Source organism: Anolis carolinensis, chromosome 6 (assembly GCF_035594765.1).
Source record: "Anolis carolinensis isolate JA03-04 chromosome 6, rAnoCar3.1.pri, whole genome shotgun sequence".
Classification (NCBI taxonomy): Eukaryota; Metazoa; Chordata; class Lepidosauria; order Squamata; family Dactyloidae; genus Anolis; species Anolis carolinensis.
This window is the reverse complement of record NC_085846.1, coordinates 117,304,340-117,322,000: the sequence shown is the minus strand read 5'-3', so window position 1 is coordinate 117,322,000 and position 17,661 is coordinate 117,304,340. Positions and strand designations below refer to the sequence as shown.

The window sequence follows — 17,661 nt, the reverse complement described above, 5'->3', positions numbered from 1 at the left end:
CTAAGCTCCTCCAACTTGGTCTCCTAGAAACCCAAAAATAATAATAAAATACACTAAAAATTAATACAATAAAATACTATAATAACAGAAAATAACTAAAAATAATACAAGAAAATAATAAAATATAATAAATAAAAATATAACTTACAATAAAATTAATAAAAAAATGCAAATAACCTCAAATAAAAATTACACAACAATTTTTAACCAATACCACCACCACTTTGCCACAGCAACGCATGGCCGGGCACAGCTAGTAGGTGTATAATATCTAGGTTACATGTATCAGATGATGATGTGTGTCAAGTATGTATTTTGTTTTGTTTTATTGTAATTGCTTGGGCCTGGCTCCATGTTAGCTGCCCAGAGTCCCTTCGGCTGAGTACAAAAACAAGTACAGTAGAGTCTCACTTATCCAACATAAACGGGCCAGCAGAATGTTGGATAAGGGAATATGTTGGATAATAAGGAGGCATTAAGGAAAAGCCTATTAAACATCAAATTAGTTTATGATTTTACAAATGAAGCACCAAAACATCATGTTAGACAACAAATTTGACAGAAAAAGTAGTTCAATACGCAGTAATGCTATGTAGTAATTACTGTATTTACGAATTTAGCACCAAAATATCACAATATATTGAAAACATTGACTACAGAAATGCATTGGATAATCCAGAACGTTGGATAAGCGAGTGTTGGATAAGTGAGACTCTACTGTAGTTATTATTATTATTATTATTATTATTATTATTATTATTATTATTAGTCCCATGGACCGAATCCATACCATCATGTCATTTGGTTGTAGCAGTAGTAGGCGCGGTACAAAAATAAATTAGCAATAATAATAATAATAATAATAATAATAAGTTCCATGGGCCGAATCCATACCACCATGTCATTTGGTTGTAGTAGTAGCAGTAGTAATAATAATAATAATAATAATAATAATAATAATAATAATAATAATACAGTAGAGTCTCACTTATCCAAGCCTCGCTTATCCAAGCCTCTGGATAATCCAAGCCATTTTTGTCATCAATGTTTTCAATATATTGTGATATTTTGGTGCGAAATTCGTAAATACAGTAATTACTACATAATATGACTGTGTATTGAACTGCTTTTTCTGTCAATTTGTTGTATAACATGATGTTTTGGTGCTTAATTTGTAAGATCATAACCTAATTTGATGTTTAATAGGGTTTTCCTTAATCCCTCCTTATTATCCAAGTTTTTCGCTTATCCCATGTTCTACCGACCCTTTTAGCTTGGATAAGTGAGACTCTACTGTAATAATAATAATAATAATAATAATAATAATAATAATAATAATAATAATAATAATTTTATTTCTTGCCCACCTCTCCTTTTATCCACTCTCCACTGCCATATAATCTGGGATATGCAGATAATTTGGGATCAGATTCTGAGATATAGGTCAGTGTAGAAGGGGTCTTGTGTCAATGTCCCTCTTGGATGGCTTGGCCCAGAATTGGACACAGGGCTCTTATTCCAGGTGACGAGGTCAGACCAAAGCAAAATAGAGAGGGACTAGGGGTCCTTCCAGACAGGCCCTATGTCTCAGGATCTGATCCTAGGTTTTCAATTTCAAACTGGATTATATGCATCCGTACTGCCAGATAAACAAAAAAAATCTGGGATCAGTTTTATAATATAATATATTGTATATACATATAATATTGATAATAATATTATAATGTAATACAATATAACACTAATAATAATACCATATAATAATATTAATTATATATTCTATATTACATATAATATTACTAATAATATTACAGTATAGTGGTATAGTTCAATAAAATAATATATAATGCTAATATTGTGCTATGCTAATAATATAATATATTGTATGTACATATAATTTGTAAGCCACTCTGAGTCCCCTTTGGGGTGAGAAGGGTGTGATACAAATGTAGTAAATAAATGCAGTAAATAAATAAATAATAAATAAATACATTTTAGACTTAGGCTCGCCCAAAGTTTGAAATGACTTGAAGGCACACAACAACAACAACAACAACAACAACCCTAATTAACTTGACTATCTCATTGGCCAGAAGCAGGACCACACTTCCCATTGAAATCCTGATAAATGTATGTTGGCTAAAATTATTTTTATTTTTAAATATTGTATTTTTCTTTCGTTGTTGTTGTTGTTGTTTTTGCACTACAAATAAGACATGTGCAGTGTGCATTGGAATTTGTTTGTATTTTTTTTTCAAATGATAATCCGGCCCCTTAACAGTCTGAAGGATTGTGGACCGGCCTCGGCTTAAAAAGTTTGAGGACCCCTGATATATATATATTATTTATTTATTTATTTATTTACAGCATTTATATTCCGCCCTCCTCACCCCGAAGGGGACTCAGGGCGGATCACATCTATATATATAAAAGAGTGATGGCATCACGGCGACCCACAAAACAACAAAACTACAGGCCCCCCAACCTCGAAATTTGACGACACAACCCATCATCCACAGCTCTAGGTTGATACAACAAAAAGAAAAGAAAAATAAAGTCCTAATTAGAGAGAGAGGAATAATTGCTTTTATCCAATTGCTGCCAGTTAGAAGGCTAAGCTCCTCCAACTTGGTCTGTTAGCAACCCAATAAAAATAATAAAACACACTAAAAAATAATTAAAAACACTAAAAAATTAATACAATAAAATACCATAACAAAAAATAACTAAAAATTATACAAGAAAATAATAAAATATAATAAATAAAAATATAACTTACAATAAAATTAATTAAAAAATACAAATAACGTCAAATAAAAATTACACAACAATTTTTAACCAATACCACCACCACTTTGCCACAGCAATGCGTGGCCGGGCACAGCTAGTTACATATATAGGCAAACATTCAATGCCTTTTAACATAGAACAAAGACAAACAAACATAGGCTCCGAGCGGGCCTCGAACTCATGACCTCCTGGTCAGAGTGATTCATTGCAGTGATTCATTGCAGCTGCTCTCCAGCCTGCGCCACAGCCCAAGCCCATATATTTGGGTCCATTTCTTCCTGCAGGACCTGGTCGATCCAGCGCTCCTCTGCAAGGGATGGAGAGATGCCTGAGAGAGCTGGCCGTTGGTTCACAAAGCCAGGCCTCGTCCCCAGCGGTCAGTTGTTCCTCTTTTGGTGGATCTCCGGATGGACCACATCGCTGGACACCGGACGCCGGGAGGTGGCCCTGGAAGGAGGAAGGTGAGGGGTTTAGGGGGCAAAACACCCCTAGGAGATGTTTCTATGGACCTGGGACATTTGGGGTGGTCCAAACAATATGTTTTAATCTTAGTCCACTATGTTTTAATATATGGTGTCAAGGACAGAACGCCACAAGATTCAAAGTAACAGAGTTTATTAGATTACAGAACTCAAAAATGCCCGTAAAAACACAAGGGCCAGGCAATTTTTGCCTTTAGGAGCAAAAAGGGACAAAAGTAAATGTTCAAAAGATAAACCGGATTAAACCGGAGTTTAATCCGGGTAAAAACAAACTGCTTTCTTCAGCCTGGGTATAAACAAAACGAAAGGCAAGGAACAAAAGATACAAGGAATGCAACTAATTGGCAGCAGATTCCTCTCTGCTGCCAATACTGAGTTTAGAGTAACTTGCGTCGCTCCCACACACACACACAGCAGACAGGATCTCCAACACGAGCAGACGCAGCCAGGGATTTTAGCAGTAGAGTAGACCAGTTCCGTTCCGTAGATCAAAGCCAGAAGCAGACGTTTGTAGTTTTTCCAAGTCCAAGAAGGGGGGGGAAGACAAGCCGTGGTCAGTTCAGTCCGAGTTCTCAAAGCAGGAGATGGCGTCCGTCAGGAAGACGACGGAAGGTCAAGCTAATAAGAGTAAGCACAGGTTTGCACAAACAAATGCCCACACAATCCCTCCCGCCGTCTGACCCTGGATTCCAATCAACTTACGTCTCAGCACAGGAAAGTACACAAGTCTTCAGGGAAGCGTCCCACACACACACACACGAATCCCAAGCGTTTGCCCAGATTACCTTGCCCGACGCAATTTGCAATTGCTCCCAAGCCCCATTTTATGCCAGTTACAAATCTTCATCACTGTCAGCTGCCCTCCTTAACCCGGGCGTTTCCTCATCACTTTCCTCGTCAGAGCTGGAACACCTCTGACTACGCCCAACAGCATCTCCAGCTGTGGATCCCGTCCCATCCCTCCAGCTACGCCATGGGTCTAATCCTGAAGGTCCCCATTCATCTTCTGCCCCATCATGGCCAGTGGCCCCCAATTCCTCCCTTACCCGAGTCCAATCCATCTCATCCTCCTCTGAGCTAACCAGCCCTTCCTCCATTCTCTCCGTGAACCCTTCGAAAGACTCTTCGTCAGAGGGTGCTGCAAATATGTCTCGCAGTCTTTTTCTCTCTCGCTCCTCGAGAGTATCCGACTCTCGAGGAGTCTTACGCCCACGCCTGTCAGAAACAGAGCCACGAGGCTCAATCATAACACTATCCCCTCTCACAAAGGCCTCCTCCCCCGATGGCGGAGAAGTGGCAGTGATACCCTCCGCTATAGCACCACGACGACTAGAGGTATCAAGTTTCAACAGCGAACGATGAAAGACTGGATGGACCTTTAAACTAGACGGTAAACGCAAACGAAACGCAACAGAAGAAATCTTTTTAACGATAGGAAAGGGACCCAAATACCGAGGCGCAAACTTTCCCCCAGCCTGTTTAATATGTTTGGAAGATAACCACACCAAATCCCCTTCTTCCAACTCCTCCCCTGCCTGCCTGTGGCGGTCAGCCTGAGTCTTCTGCGTTGCCTTAGCTTCCAACAGTAAGCGACGGGCAACATCATGCAATGCAGCCATTTCCGTAGAGCGGTACACAGGGTCCGAAGAGACCACATTGGTCGACGGCGCCACACCTCCCCGTGGGTGAAAGCCATAAGTAAGCTCAAACGGCGTATGCTGACTAGACGTGTGCACCGCATTGTTATAAGCAAATTCCGCCACCGGTAACCACTTCACCCAAGCCGTGGGTTGATCTAAACAAAAACAACGCAAATATTGCTCTAAGAGCCCATTAACCCGTTCCGACTGTCCATCCGTTTGCGGATGGAAGGCGGACGACACGTTTAACTTAGTCCCCAAGCACTCATGGAAGTGTTTCCAAAAGCGTGACACAAATTGCGGAGCCCTATCGGAAATAATCACCTCGGGTGCTCCGTGCAAGCGATAAATGTGCTTTGTAAATAGTAAGGCCAACGTAGGGGCCGCCGGAATGGTTGAACAAGGAATAAAATGAGCCAGTTTACTAAATAAATCCACCACCACCCAAATGCAAGTATAACCCCCAGACTTAGGCAAATCTGAAATGAAATCCATGGAAATGATTTGCCATGGCCTCTCCGGAACAGGTAAAGACGACAACAACCCTCTAGGGCGCCCAACAGGCGTCTTACTTTGCTGGCAAACGGCGCAGCTGTCACAAAAACGCAGAATGTCTTGCCGCATCTTTGGCCACCAGTAGCTCCTGGTGATAAGCTGTACGGTCTTGAACCTGCCAAAGTGCCCAGCCATGGGTTCGTCATGGTGGGCTCTAATCACCTCCAACCTGAGGGCCCCCACTGGTACGTAAACCTGCCCCCTACGCACCAATACCCCGTCTTGATCTTGGAGATGCGGCAGTATGGTACGGTTACCTGCTGAGAGCAACATCAGTTGCTCCTGAGTCCACACATCATCTTTCTGAGCCTCAAGGATCTGGTCATGTAACCCGAGCTCATTATCTACAACACACAGCGAGGCAGTAGGCAAGATGGTCTGACATACTACCTGCTCATTGGTCTTAAATTCTGGCTTGCGGGATAAAGCATCGGCCCGCAAGTTTGCCTTCCCCTCCACGAACTGCACCTTGAAGTTAAACCTGGAGAAAAACAAAGCCCAGCGAATTTGACGCTGGTTTAACTTCTTTGCTGTTTGCAAGTGCTCTAAGTTCTTATGATCAGACCTGACCACGATCTGGTGCCGTGCCCCTTCAAGCCAGTGCCGCCACACCTCAAACGCCACCTTAATCGCCAACAACTCCTTCTCCCATATGGTATAGTTCTGCTCGAAGGGTGTTAGTTGCCGTGAGTAAAATCCACAGGGACGCAAGGTCCCTGAGGAATCCTTCTGAGACAATACAGCCCCCAACGCGTAGCTAGAAGCGTCCGCTTCTACCACGAACGGTTTGTCAACATCAGGATGGGTTAGTATGTTGTCCGATTGAAAACTAGACTTAAGTTGTAGAAATGCCTCGTGAGCTTCCCGCCCCCACACAAATGGCTGTTTCTTGCGCAGAAGCTGCGTCAAAGGTACCGTGAGCTTTGCAAAATTCGGAATAAACTCCCGGTAGTAATTAGCGAAACCTAAGAACCTTTGTACATCCTTCTTAGTCTTCAGCTCCTGCCATGAGTTGACGGCGTCAACCTTATGTGGGTCCATTTTAAGTTCCCTACCTGACACTACATGACCTAGGAACTCCACTTCAGGCACATGAAAGACGCACTTGGAAGCCTTGGCGAAAAGCCCATTAGCCCGCAGTCGGTGCAGAACCTGCTTGACATGTTGACGATGTTCTTTCTCGTCCTTAGAAAAAATCAAGATATCATCCAAATAAATCACTAAAAATTGGTCAATTAGGTCCCTGAACACATCGTTCATGAACCTCTGGAAGACCGCAGGAGCATTACAAAGCCCAAAAGGCATGACTCGGAACTCGTGGCATCCGAAACACGTGTTAAATGCCGTCTTCCATTCATCCCCTTCCCGTATACGGATTAAGTTATAGGCCCCCCGCAGGTCAAGCTTGGTAAAGACCTTAGCCCCTTGCACCCTTGATAACAGTTCCGAGATTAAAGGGAGCGGGTACCTATCCCGAATGGTGTATTTGTTTAGGATCCAATAGTCGCAGACCAGCCTAAGTTCCCCAGTCTTTTTGGCTACAAAGAATACTGGTGCCGCAGTTGGAGAACTAGATGGGCGAATAAACCCCTTGGCTAAATTTTCATCTAGAAACTCCCGCAAAGCTTGCCTTTCCGGTACAGTCAAGGCATACAGCCTCCCTGCTGGCAGTTTCGCACCTTCTGCCAACTTGATGGCGCAATCATATGGCCTGTGCGGTGGTAATTTGTCCGCTTCTTTTTTACAAAATACATCAGAGAACTCCCCATACTCAGCAGGCACTCCCTCCATATCAGAATGGGTAACATTTAGAGTGCAACAGTCCTGCCTCTTTAAAATCACTTTACGTGTTGCCCAATCTACTTGTGGGTTTACTACAGCTAGCCAATCCATCCCCAGGATCACATCATATCTAGGCAAGCTCGTAATATCCCACACAAACGTTCCCGTTACTCCCTGCACCTCCCACGTTACTGCTGAGGTTTCATGGTTAACCACCCCAGTCTCCAGCAGTCTCCCATCTGCTCCTTCCACCCACACGTCGCATGCCTTGCGCACTCTAGGAATGCCATGCTTCTTAGCAAACTCAGTATCAACATAAGAGACCGTAGCCCCTGAGTCCAATAGTGCCAAAGTAGAAACAAGTTCCCTTCCCCCAACAGATAATGTAATGGGTACGAAAACATGCTTCCTCCCCTCAGTTGATTGCTTGAGGAGCCCTAGTGTATTGGTCTCACGTCGCACTAGGGCTGGCCTTTTCCCGAAAGTTTTGGAAGGTTTCACATTACAATTTTTGGCAAAATGCCCAGCATTCCCACAGTACAAACACAAGCCCAGCTGCCTCCTACGGCTCTTTTCCTCGGTAGACAGCTTTTTAAAGACCCCAAGCTCCATAGGCTCTTCCCCCATTACCACAGGTGCCCTGGTTACATGCATGGGTGGCGCACACATTGCTTTTGAGTGCTTACGAGCCTCGAACCTTGCGTCTAAGCGCAGCACCTTAGCAACTAAGGTATCCCAACTTTCAGCCGGCTCCAAACGTGCTAATTCATCCTGGAGCATATCACTTAACCCAGCAGTAAATAAAAGCATGAATGCATTTTCCCCCCAATCCAGCTGGTGGCGATACAGGTTAAACTTATTTAAGTAATCCAAAACAGTCCCCTTTCCCTGTTTCAACCGATACAGAGCCCACCCAGCGTTCTCCGTGCGGAGAGGATCCCCAAAAGTATCAGTTAACAATCTTTTGAAGTTATTCAAATTGTCCTTGACTGGGTCATTTCCCAAAATTAAATTAGTGGCCCATTGTCCTGCGGGACCGGTCAACAAACTCAAAATAAAGGCCACTTTGCTAGTGTCTGTAGGATACGCGTGAGCACTGAGCTGAGAAAAATAAAGCTCCACTTGTGCCAAAAAGGTTGGCAACTTGCACCTGGTTCCGTCAAAGCGTTCAGGAGTCAAAACATGTCCTTTCACGGCATGAGCGGTTTGGCTAACGGTAAAGGCCGTTTGCAATTGATCTAATTTGACCCTTAACTCATCCATCGTCTTCCTGACGGGTTTATTGCTGCAATAAACCTTTTAAGGCGTCGGGCAATCTGTCAAGGACAGAACGCCACAAGATTCAAAGTAACAGAGTTTATTAGATTACAGAACTCAAAAATGCCCGTAAAAACACAAGGGCCAGGCAATTTTTGCCTTTAGGAGCAAAAAGGGACAAAAGTAAATGTTCAAAAGATAAACCGGATTAAACCGGAGTTTAATCCGGGTAAAAACAAACTGCTTTCTTCAGCCTGGGTATAAACAAAACGAAAGGCAAGGAACAAAAGATACAAGGAATGCAACTAATTGGCAGCAGATTCCTCTCTGCTGCCAATACTGAGTTTAGAGTAACTTGCGTCGCTCCCACACACACACACAGCAGACAGGATCTCCAACACGAGCAGACGCAGCCAGGGATTTTAGCAGTAGAGTAGACCAGTTCCGTTCCGTAGATCAAAGCCAGAAGCAGACGTTTGTAGTTTTTCCAAGTCCAAGAAGGGGGGGGAAGACAAGCCGTGGTCAGTTCAGTCCGAGTTCTCAAAGCAGGAGATGGCGTCCGTCAGGAAGACGACGGAAGGTCAAGCTAATAAGAGTAAGCACAGGTTTGCACAAACAAATGCCCACACAATCCCTCCCGCCGTCTGACCCTGGATTCCAATCAACTTACGTCTCAGCACAGGAAAGTACACAAGTCTTCAGGGAAGCGTCCCACACACACACACGAATCCCAAGCGTTTGCCCAGATTACCTTGCCCGACGCAATTTGCAATTGCTCCCAAGCCCCATTTTATGCCAGTTACAAATCTTCATCACTGTCAGCTGCCCTCCTTAACCCGGGCGTTTCCTCATCACTTTCCTCGTCAGAGCTGGAACACCTCTGACTACGCCCAACAGCATCTCCAGCTGTGGATCCCGTCCCATCCCTCCAGCTACGCCATGGGTCTAATCCTGAAGGTCCCCATTCATCTTCTGCCCCATCATGGCCAGTGGCCCCCAATTCCTCCCTTACCCGAGTCCAATCCATCTCATCCTCCTCTGAGCTAACCAGCCCTTCCTCCATTCTCTCCGTGAACCCTTCGAAAGACTCTTCGTCAGAGGGTGCTGCAAATATGTCTCGCAGTCTTTTTCTCTCTCGCTCCTCGAGAGTATCCGACTCTCGAGGAGTCTTACGCCCACGCCTGTCAGAAACAGAGCCACGAGGCTCAATCATAACATATGGCATTATGTCTTTTTCAATGCACTTTTAACTGTGTTGTACCCTGCCTCAATCCTTGAGGACAGGTGCGTAATATTGCACTACGTAGCACGATTTTTGTTTCTGGATTATAAATTACTAGCTGTGCCCGGCCACGCGTTGCTGTGGCGAAACATGGTGGTATGGGAAATAAAGTATTGAGGAATTGGTGGTAGTTAAGGTCAAGGGTAAAGGTTTTCCCCTGACATTAAGTCCAGTCGTGTCTGACTCTGGGGGTTGGTGCTCATCTCCATTTCTAAGCCGAAGAGCCGGCGTTGTCCATAGACTCCTCCAAGGTCATGTGGGATGACTACATGGAGCGGCGTTACCTTCCCGCCGGAGCAGTACCTATTGATGCACTCACATTTGCATGTTTTCGAACTTCTGGGTTGGCAGAAGCTGGGGCTAACAGTAAAGGCTCACTCTGGTCCCCCAATTCAAACCTGTGGCCTTTCAGTCCAGAAGTTCAGCAGCTCAGCGCTTTAACACGCTGCGCCATCAGGGGATATTATTTCCTAAAGGTTGTGAATATATAATATTTCTGATTGGTTTTTTTTGTTTGTTGGAGGCAAGTATGAATGCTGCAATTAGGAAAAATGATTAGGATGTAATGGCCTTGCAGCTTTAAAGCCTGGCTGTTTCCTCCCTGAGTGAATTTTTTGTGGGGAGGTGTTAGCTGGCCCTGATTGTTTCCTGTCTGGAATTCCCTTGTTTTCAGAGTGGTGTTTGCGATATTTTATGTGCTTCTACTGTCTGTGGCCCTGAGAAAACAGAGGATTTGCCAGACTTTGATGATGGGAATACTTTGTTGGGAGGTGTTAGCTGGCCCTGATTGTTTCCTGTGTGGAATTCCCCTGTTTATTTACTGTCCTGGTTTTAGAGATTATATTGTTCTGCATTATTCTATCCCAGTAATTATTTCATATTAAAGAAGAATCTCACTTATCCAACATTCGCTTATACAATGTTCTGGATTATCCAACGCAGTCTGCCTTTTCATAATCAATGTTTTTGTAGTCAGTGTTTTAAATTCATTGTGATATTTTAGTGGTAAATTTGTAAATACAATACAGTAGAGTCTCACTTATCCAACATAAACGGGCCGGCAGAATGTTGGATAAGCGAATATGTTGGATAATAAGGAGGGATTAAGGATAAGCCTATTAAACATCAAATTAAGTTATGATTTTACAAATTAAGGACCAAAACATCATGTTAGACAACAAATTTGGAACAAAAAGTAGTTCAATACACAGTAATTCTATGTAGAAATTACTGTATTTATGAATTTAGCACCAAAATATCACGATATATTGAAAGCATTGACTACAAAAATGCGTTGGATAATCCAGAACGTTGGATAAGCGAGTGTTGGATAAGTGAGACTCTACTGTAAATACTACATAGCATTACTGCGCATGGAACTACTTTTTCTGTCAAATTTGTTGTATAATATGATGTTTTGGTGCTTAATTTGTATAACGATTACTTAATTTGATGTTTCATTGGCTTTTCCTGAATCCCTTCTTATTATCCAACATATTCACTTATCCTGCCGGCCTGTTTACGTTGGATAAGTGAGACTCTACTGTATATTGATAATCTTATATTATCTGCTCAGAACTGGATTATCTGAGGCCCCTTCTTCACAGCTGTATAAAATGCACACGGAAGTGGATTATATGGTAGTGCGGAGTCAAGATAATCCAGTGCAAAGCAGATAATATAAGATTATAAATGGGTTATATAGCTGTGTGGAAGGGCCTTGGGTCTACACTGCCATATAATCCAGTGCAAATTAGATAATCTGTGGAAGAAGTCTAAGTGAGGCCTAAATCTGCCTGTCCCCTAACTGAAACCTGGCTGTCCCTTGGTTGCTAGGCAACCAAGTGGGCAGAGATTAGCCCTCTAAACTGGCAGCAATTGGATAAAAAAATATTGCTCTCCCTCTAATTAGGACTTTATTTTTCTTTTCTTTTTGTTGTATCAACCTTGAGGCGTGGATGATGGGTTGTGTTGTCAAATTTTGAGGTTGGGGGCCTGTACTTTTGTTGTTTTGTGAATTGCCGTGATGCCGTAACTCTTTTATATATATAGATAATTTTTCTAATTGGTTCAGGACATAGACTCATGCAAGCATTGAAGTGGGTTCTCCCGGGATTCATCTACACCAGTGATGGGCAACCTTTTGCACTTGGTGTGTCAAAATTCACCAAAAAACCTAACATGACTTGGGTGGTGTGTCACTTCAAGAAAAAAAAAACATAATTTCACAATATATATAGTTTAAATAACAAAAATATATAATTGTAATATATAACTGTATTTAATAAATCAAAAACTATTTACTGCCCTTATTTCCATGTACAACAATCTATGGTACCTCTTGCAGTTTCCACGCTGATTTCTCTCTATTGTAGTTTCAATGTAGTCATGAATAATGAATAATATAATAATAATATAATAGTAATAATATAATAATATACTACAATAATAATAGAATAATAGAATGATTATATATATATATGTCTGTGTGTGTGTGTAATGTGCATAATTCCCATGGCGTAAACAACAAAACCACTGGACCAAATCACACCAAATTTGGCCACAAAAGACATTAGTCATCCAATCAATCTACATGCAGCAGCGTGTCAGCAAAAATGGCTAGGCATGTCAGTGCGGACACGCGTGTCATAGGTTGGCCATCACTGATCTACACAGTGTTGCTCTTAATAATACAACCATGCATTATTATTAAGGGCAACACAACGGAATATAGTAATCACAATACCCACAGACAGCATTTGTATTCAACTCAGAATAAAGTGATCCAGTCCCAAAGGGAAGGAAATGCAACATTCAGAATGAATGAGTTCACAAACACTACCTTGAATCACATAATGTGATCTAGCAATCTGCTTAGATGCACAGACATAAATCCACACTTCTTAGCCAGCATTTATTGAAGTAATTACAATATTTACATAGCTCAGCCGGAGCGTAACATCTAAGCATCCGCCCGAGATTGATGGCCAAGAGTGAAGCTCACTATCTCCCAAGCCACCTGCATTCCAGAGCAGTGACAAATGTCCTGTTACATATCCGGAAAATGCACACTGTTTCCCTCTAGCAATAACTCTCTCTCTATGCATTTAACTCTTACACTACTGGAATTACAGGCACACACACAATCAGTTTGCTTTAAACCATAAGTGAAATTTCAAACCTACACAATGCAAAACTCCAACATATCTCATCGAGTCTTAACCCATTTAGCATAGTTTGTGCCACAAAAATGAAGTTTCTGCAGTAGAACAACTACTTTCAAAGCAAGAGCTGCACAATTAAATCAGGAACAGGACATTTTTCAAGTTTTGTTACATAGAGATGGTCTTGTTGTTGTTGTTGTTGTTTGCAATGACCCCCTTTGCAGTTTGGATACATAAAACGAAACATGTTTCCTCAATAGGAATGAGCCGCAACAGCACCCCTTTGCAAGACTTGGAGCGCTGTTTGAAAGACCTGGCTCCAAGCGGTCAACCAGGTTCGCCGGCCATCGGTTCGTCCATCCATGGATCCCCAGGTGGACCCCAAAGGTGGACCCCAGAGCCTGGCAGGTGGACACAGAAGGAAGAAGGTAGGAACAAGGATTGGTCATTTTGAGCCTGGATTTACACCAGGCATGGGCCAGCTTTGGCCTTCCCTCCAAGTGTTTTGGACTTCAACTCCCACAATTCCTAATGAAAACTTTGATACGCTTGCCTTCTGCTGCAGAGGGCTAGCTCATATGGGAGAAAGTAGATATTTAATGGCACAAATACTCCAAAATTTGGAATGTGGGCTAGACAAAACTACGGTTAGGTGGATCTGTAATTGGCTAAGCGAACGAACCCAAAGGGTGCTCACCAATGCGTTGTCTTCATCTTGGAAAGAAGTGACAAGTGGAGTGCCGCAGGGCTCCGTCCTGGGCCCGGTTCTGTTCAACATCTTTATTAACGACTTAGACGAAGGGTTAGAAGGCACGATCATCAAGTTTGCAGACGACACAAAACTGGGAGGGATAGCTAACACTCCAGAAGACAGGAGCAGAATTCAAAATGATCTTGACAGAGTAGAGAGATGGGCCGAAACTAACAAAATGAAGTTCAACAGGGACAAATGCAAGATACTTCACTTCATAGAATCATAGAATCATAGAATCATAGAATCGTAGAGTTGGAAGAGACCTCATGGGCCATCCAGTCCAACCCCCTGCCAAGAAGCAGGAAATTGCATTCAAAGCACCCCCGACAGATGGCCATCCAGCCTCTGCTTAAAAGCCTCCAAGGAAGGAGCCTCCACCACGGCCCCGGGGAGAGAGTTCCACTGGTGAACAGCTCTCACAGTGAGGAAGTTCTTCCTGATGTTCAGGTGGAATCTCCTTCCTTTCCTGTAGTTTGAAGCCCTTGTTCCCTTGTGTCCTAGTCTGCAGGGCAGCAGAAAACAAGCTCCCTCCCTCCTCCCTATGACTTCCCTTCACGTATTTGTACATGGCTATCATGTCTCCTCTCAGCCTTCTCTTCTGCAGGCTAAACATGCCCAGCTCTTTAAGCCGCTCCTCATAGGGCTTGTTCTCCAGACCTTTGATCATTTTAGTTGCCCTCCTCTGGATGCTTTCCAGCTTGTCAACATCTCCCTTCATCTGAGGTGCCCAAAATTGGACACAGTGTGATTCCAGGTGTGGTCTGACCAAGGCAGAATAGAATAAGGGGAGCAGGACTTCCCTGGATCTAGACGCTATTCCCCTATTGATGCAGGACAGAATCCCGTTGGCTTTTTTTGCAGCCGCATCACATTGTTGGCTCATGTTTAACTTGTTGTCCACGAGGACTCCAAGGTCTTTTTCGCACACACTGCTGTCAAGCCAGGCATTGTCCCCCATTCTGTATCTTTGATTTCCATTTTTTCTGCCGAAGTGAAGTATCTTGCATTTGTCCCTGTTGAACTTCATTTTGTTAGTTTCGGCCCATCTCTCTAGTCTGTCAAGATCGTTTTGAATTCTGCTCCTGTCTTCTGGAGTGTTAGCTATCCCTCCCAGTTTGGTGTCGTCTGCAAACTTGATGATCGTGCCTTCTAACCCTTCGTCTAAGTCGTTAATAAAGATCCTGAACAGAACCGGGCCCAGGACGGAGCCCTGCGGCACTCCACTTGTCACTTCTTTCCATGATGAAGACGACTTCGGCAGAAAAAATGGAAATCAAAGATACAGAATGGGGGACGCCTGGCTTGACAGCAGTGTGTGCGAAAAAGACCTTGGAGTCCTTGTGGGGAACAAGTTAAACATGAGCCAACAATGTGATGCGGCTGCTAAAAAAGCCAACGTGATTCTGTCCTGCATCAAGAGGGGAATAGCGTCTAGATCCAGGGAAGTCCTGCTCCCCCTTATTCTATTCTGCCTTGGTCAGACCACACCTGGAATCACACTGTGTCCAATTTTGGGCACCACAGTTGAAGGGAGATGTTGACAAGCTGGAAAGCGTCCAGAGGAGGGCGACTAAAATGATTAAGGGTCTGGAGAACAAGCCCTATGAGGAGCGGCTTAAAGAGCTGGGCATGTTTAGCCTGCAGAAGAGAAGGCTGAGAGGAGACATGAGAGCCATGTACAAATATGTGAAGGGAAGTCATAGGGAGGAGGGAGGGAGCTTGTTTTCTGCTGCCCTGCAGACTAGGACATGGAACAATGGCTTCAAACTACAGGAAAGGAAGGAGATTCCACCTGAACATCAGGAAGAACTTCCTCACTGTGAGGGCTGTTCGACAGTGGAACTCTCTCCCCGGGGCCGTGGTGGAGGCTCCTTCCTTGGAGGCTTTTAAGCAGAGGCTGGATGGCCATCTGTCGGGGGTGCTTTGAATGCGATTTCCTGCTTCTTAGCAGGGGGTTGGACTGGATGGCCCATGAGGTCTCTTCCAACTCTACTATTCTATGATTCTATGATTCTATGAAAATTTGGAATATGCCTTGTCTCCATAGGTCCCAGCCGTAAAGGCACTCCTCTGCAGGGTCTGGAGAACTTCCTGAAGGAGCTTCCCGGGGCAACGAGGAGCCCGTTCTTGCCGGCCATCGGCTCTACCGTTGGGAGCCCATCCGACGGTCGTCCCAGGCAAAGCGGCAGGCAATGCTCCGCAAAGGAGGAAGGTAATGCCGTGGCTCGATTTCGCAAGACACGTGTCTTTGGGGATCTCTGCATTGACAATGGGTTGGACTACATGCCAATGCGCCGGGTCCTATCCAGATACTGGAGCAGAGAGATCCTTAAAGCAAGCCTTCGCAACCCATCAGTAATAAGGGGTGGAAATTAAATAGTCTTAGCCTCTTGGGGCCATAGATAGGTTTTTGGCACCTCACTTTCCAAGCCAGGTATAATCACTGATTAATTAGGATTATTGCTGCTATTGTTATTGTTGTTATTGTTGTTGTTGTGAGCCTTCAAGTAGTTTTCAGAGGATAGTACTTAATAGCAGAAGACATGAAATACATGGATGTCAGATGTGTGACCCCTGGTTTGTAACCAGTCCATGGGAAAGGGATCTAAGATTCTTAGTAGACCACAAGATGAACTTGAGCCAAGAGTGTGATGCAGCAGCTAAAAAGGCCAATGTGTTTGTTTTAAATGTTCTGGATGGCCATCTGTTGGGAGGGCTTTGATGGTAGTCTTCCTTCCTGGCAGAAGGCAATTGAGCTGGATGGCCTTTGGGTGTCCCTTTTGATTCTATGATTCTGTGGCTGTGTCCATACATAGGTCTCCAACCAGGGATTTCCAACCGTTTCACCCCTTTTGCACACAGGCTCTAGTCCCGCTGGGATCCTGCCTCTTCAAGGCTTAGAGAACTGCCTGAAGGAGATTCCCATCCGTGAGAATAAAATCCAAAATTCCACCGCTGTGGCAGCCAGTGCCTCTGTCGGGAAGCCAAGGAGGACAGAACTGGCTTCTCAGAAGCCGTGGAAAGAAGGTAAGGGAAGGAGCGGAAAGCAGGCTGTAGCCTTAGGAGTCATAATAATAATAATAATAATAATAATAATAATAATAATAATAATAATAATAATAATAATAATTGCACAGACAGACTACAAACAGAGGCACAACTATGTGGCCCAAATGATTCATTGGAACCTATGCCTCAAGTACCACCTCCCTGCAGTAAAGAACTGGTGGGATCACAAACCTGCAAAAATATTGGAAAATGAACACGCAAAGATACTGTGGGACTTCCGAATCCAGACTGACAAAGTTCTGGAACACAACACACCAGACATCACAGTTGTGGAAAAGAACAAGGTTTGGATCATTGATGTTGCCATCCCAGGTGACAGTCGCATTGAAGAAAAACAACAGGAAAAACTCAGCCGCTATCAGGACCTCAAGATTGAACTTCAAAGACTCTGGCAGAAACCAGTGCAGGTGGTCCCAGTGGTGATGGGCACACTGGGTGCCGTGCCAAAAGATCTCAGCCGGCATTTGGAAACAATAGACATTGACAAAATTACGATCTGCCAACTGCAAAAGGCCACCCTGCTGGGATCTGCACGCATCATCCGAAAATACATCACACAGTCCTAGACACTTGGGAAGTGTTCGACTTGTGATTTTGTGAAACGAAATCCAGCATATCTATCTTGTTTGCTGTGTCATACAACGTCGTTGTGTCAATAATAATAATAATAATAATAGAAGGAACTTAGCATGGCCATTCCACCTGTTCCATCCTAACCACTCCAGATGTTATGATATATATCATAAAATAGATAGATTCATAGATAGATTAGATTCATAGATAGATTAGATTCATAGATAGATTCATAGATAATTCATAGATATCAAAGCAGAGTGTCTGCATTATTTTATTCTATATTTTTCCTGCAGTTGAATTTGATTTTTGC

General features: G+C 43.6%; 2 protein-coding genes across 5 annotated transcripts in view; one reads left to right on the top strand and one right to left on the bottom strand.

The window, feature by feature from the left end:
* The window catches only part of krba1 (KRAB-A domain containing 1), an 80,105-nt gene that overhangs the window by 44,082 nt on the left and 18,362 nt on the right, over positions 1-17,661 (top strand). For all 3 annotated transcript variants that reach the window (XM_062957776.1, XM_062957775.1, XM_062957777.1), the window contains exons 15-18: positions 3,075-3,251; positions 13,213-13,380; positions 15,754-15,918; positions 16,569-16,733. In XM_062957776.1, the coding sequence (XP_062813846.1) occupies positions 3,075-3,251; positions 13,213-13,380; positions 15,754-15,918; positions 16,569-16,733 (675 nt within the window). The remainder of the gene's footprint in view (positions 1-3,074; positions 3,252-13,212; positions 13,381-15,753; positions 15,919-16,568; positions 16,734-17,661) is intronic.
* The window catches only part of LOC100555440 (D-serine dehydratase), a 459,449-nt gene continuing 450,717 nt past the window's right edge, over positions 8,930-17,661 (bottom strand). For both annotated transcript variants that reach the window (XM_062957792.1, XM_062957791.1), the window contains one exon: positions 8,930-9,092. In XM_062957792.1, coding sequence (XP_062813862.1) covers positions 9,088-9,092 — 5 coding nt within the window. In that variant the 3' untranslated portion in view covers positions 8,930-9,087. The remainder of the gene's footprint in view (positions 9,093-17,661) is intronic.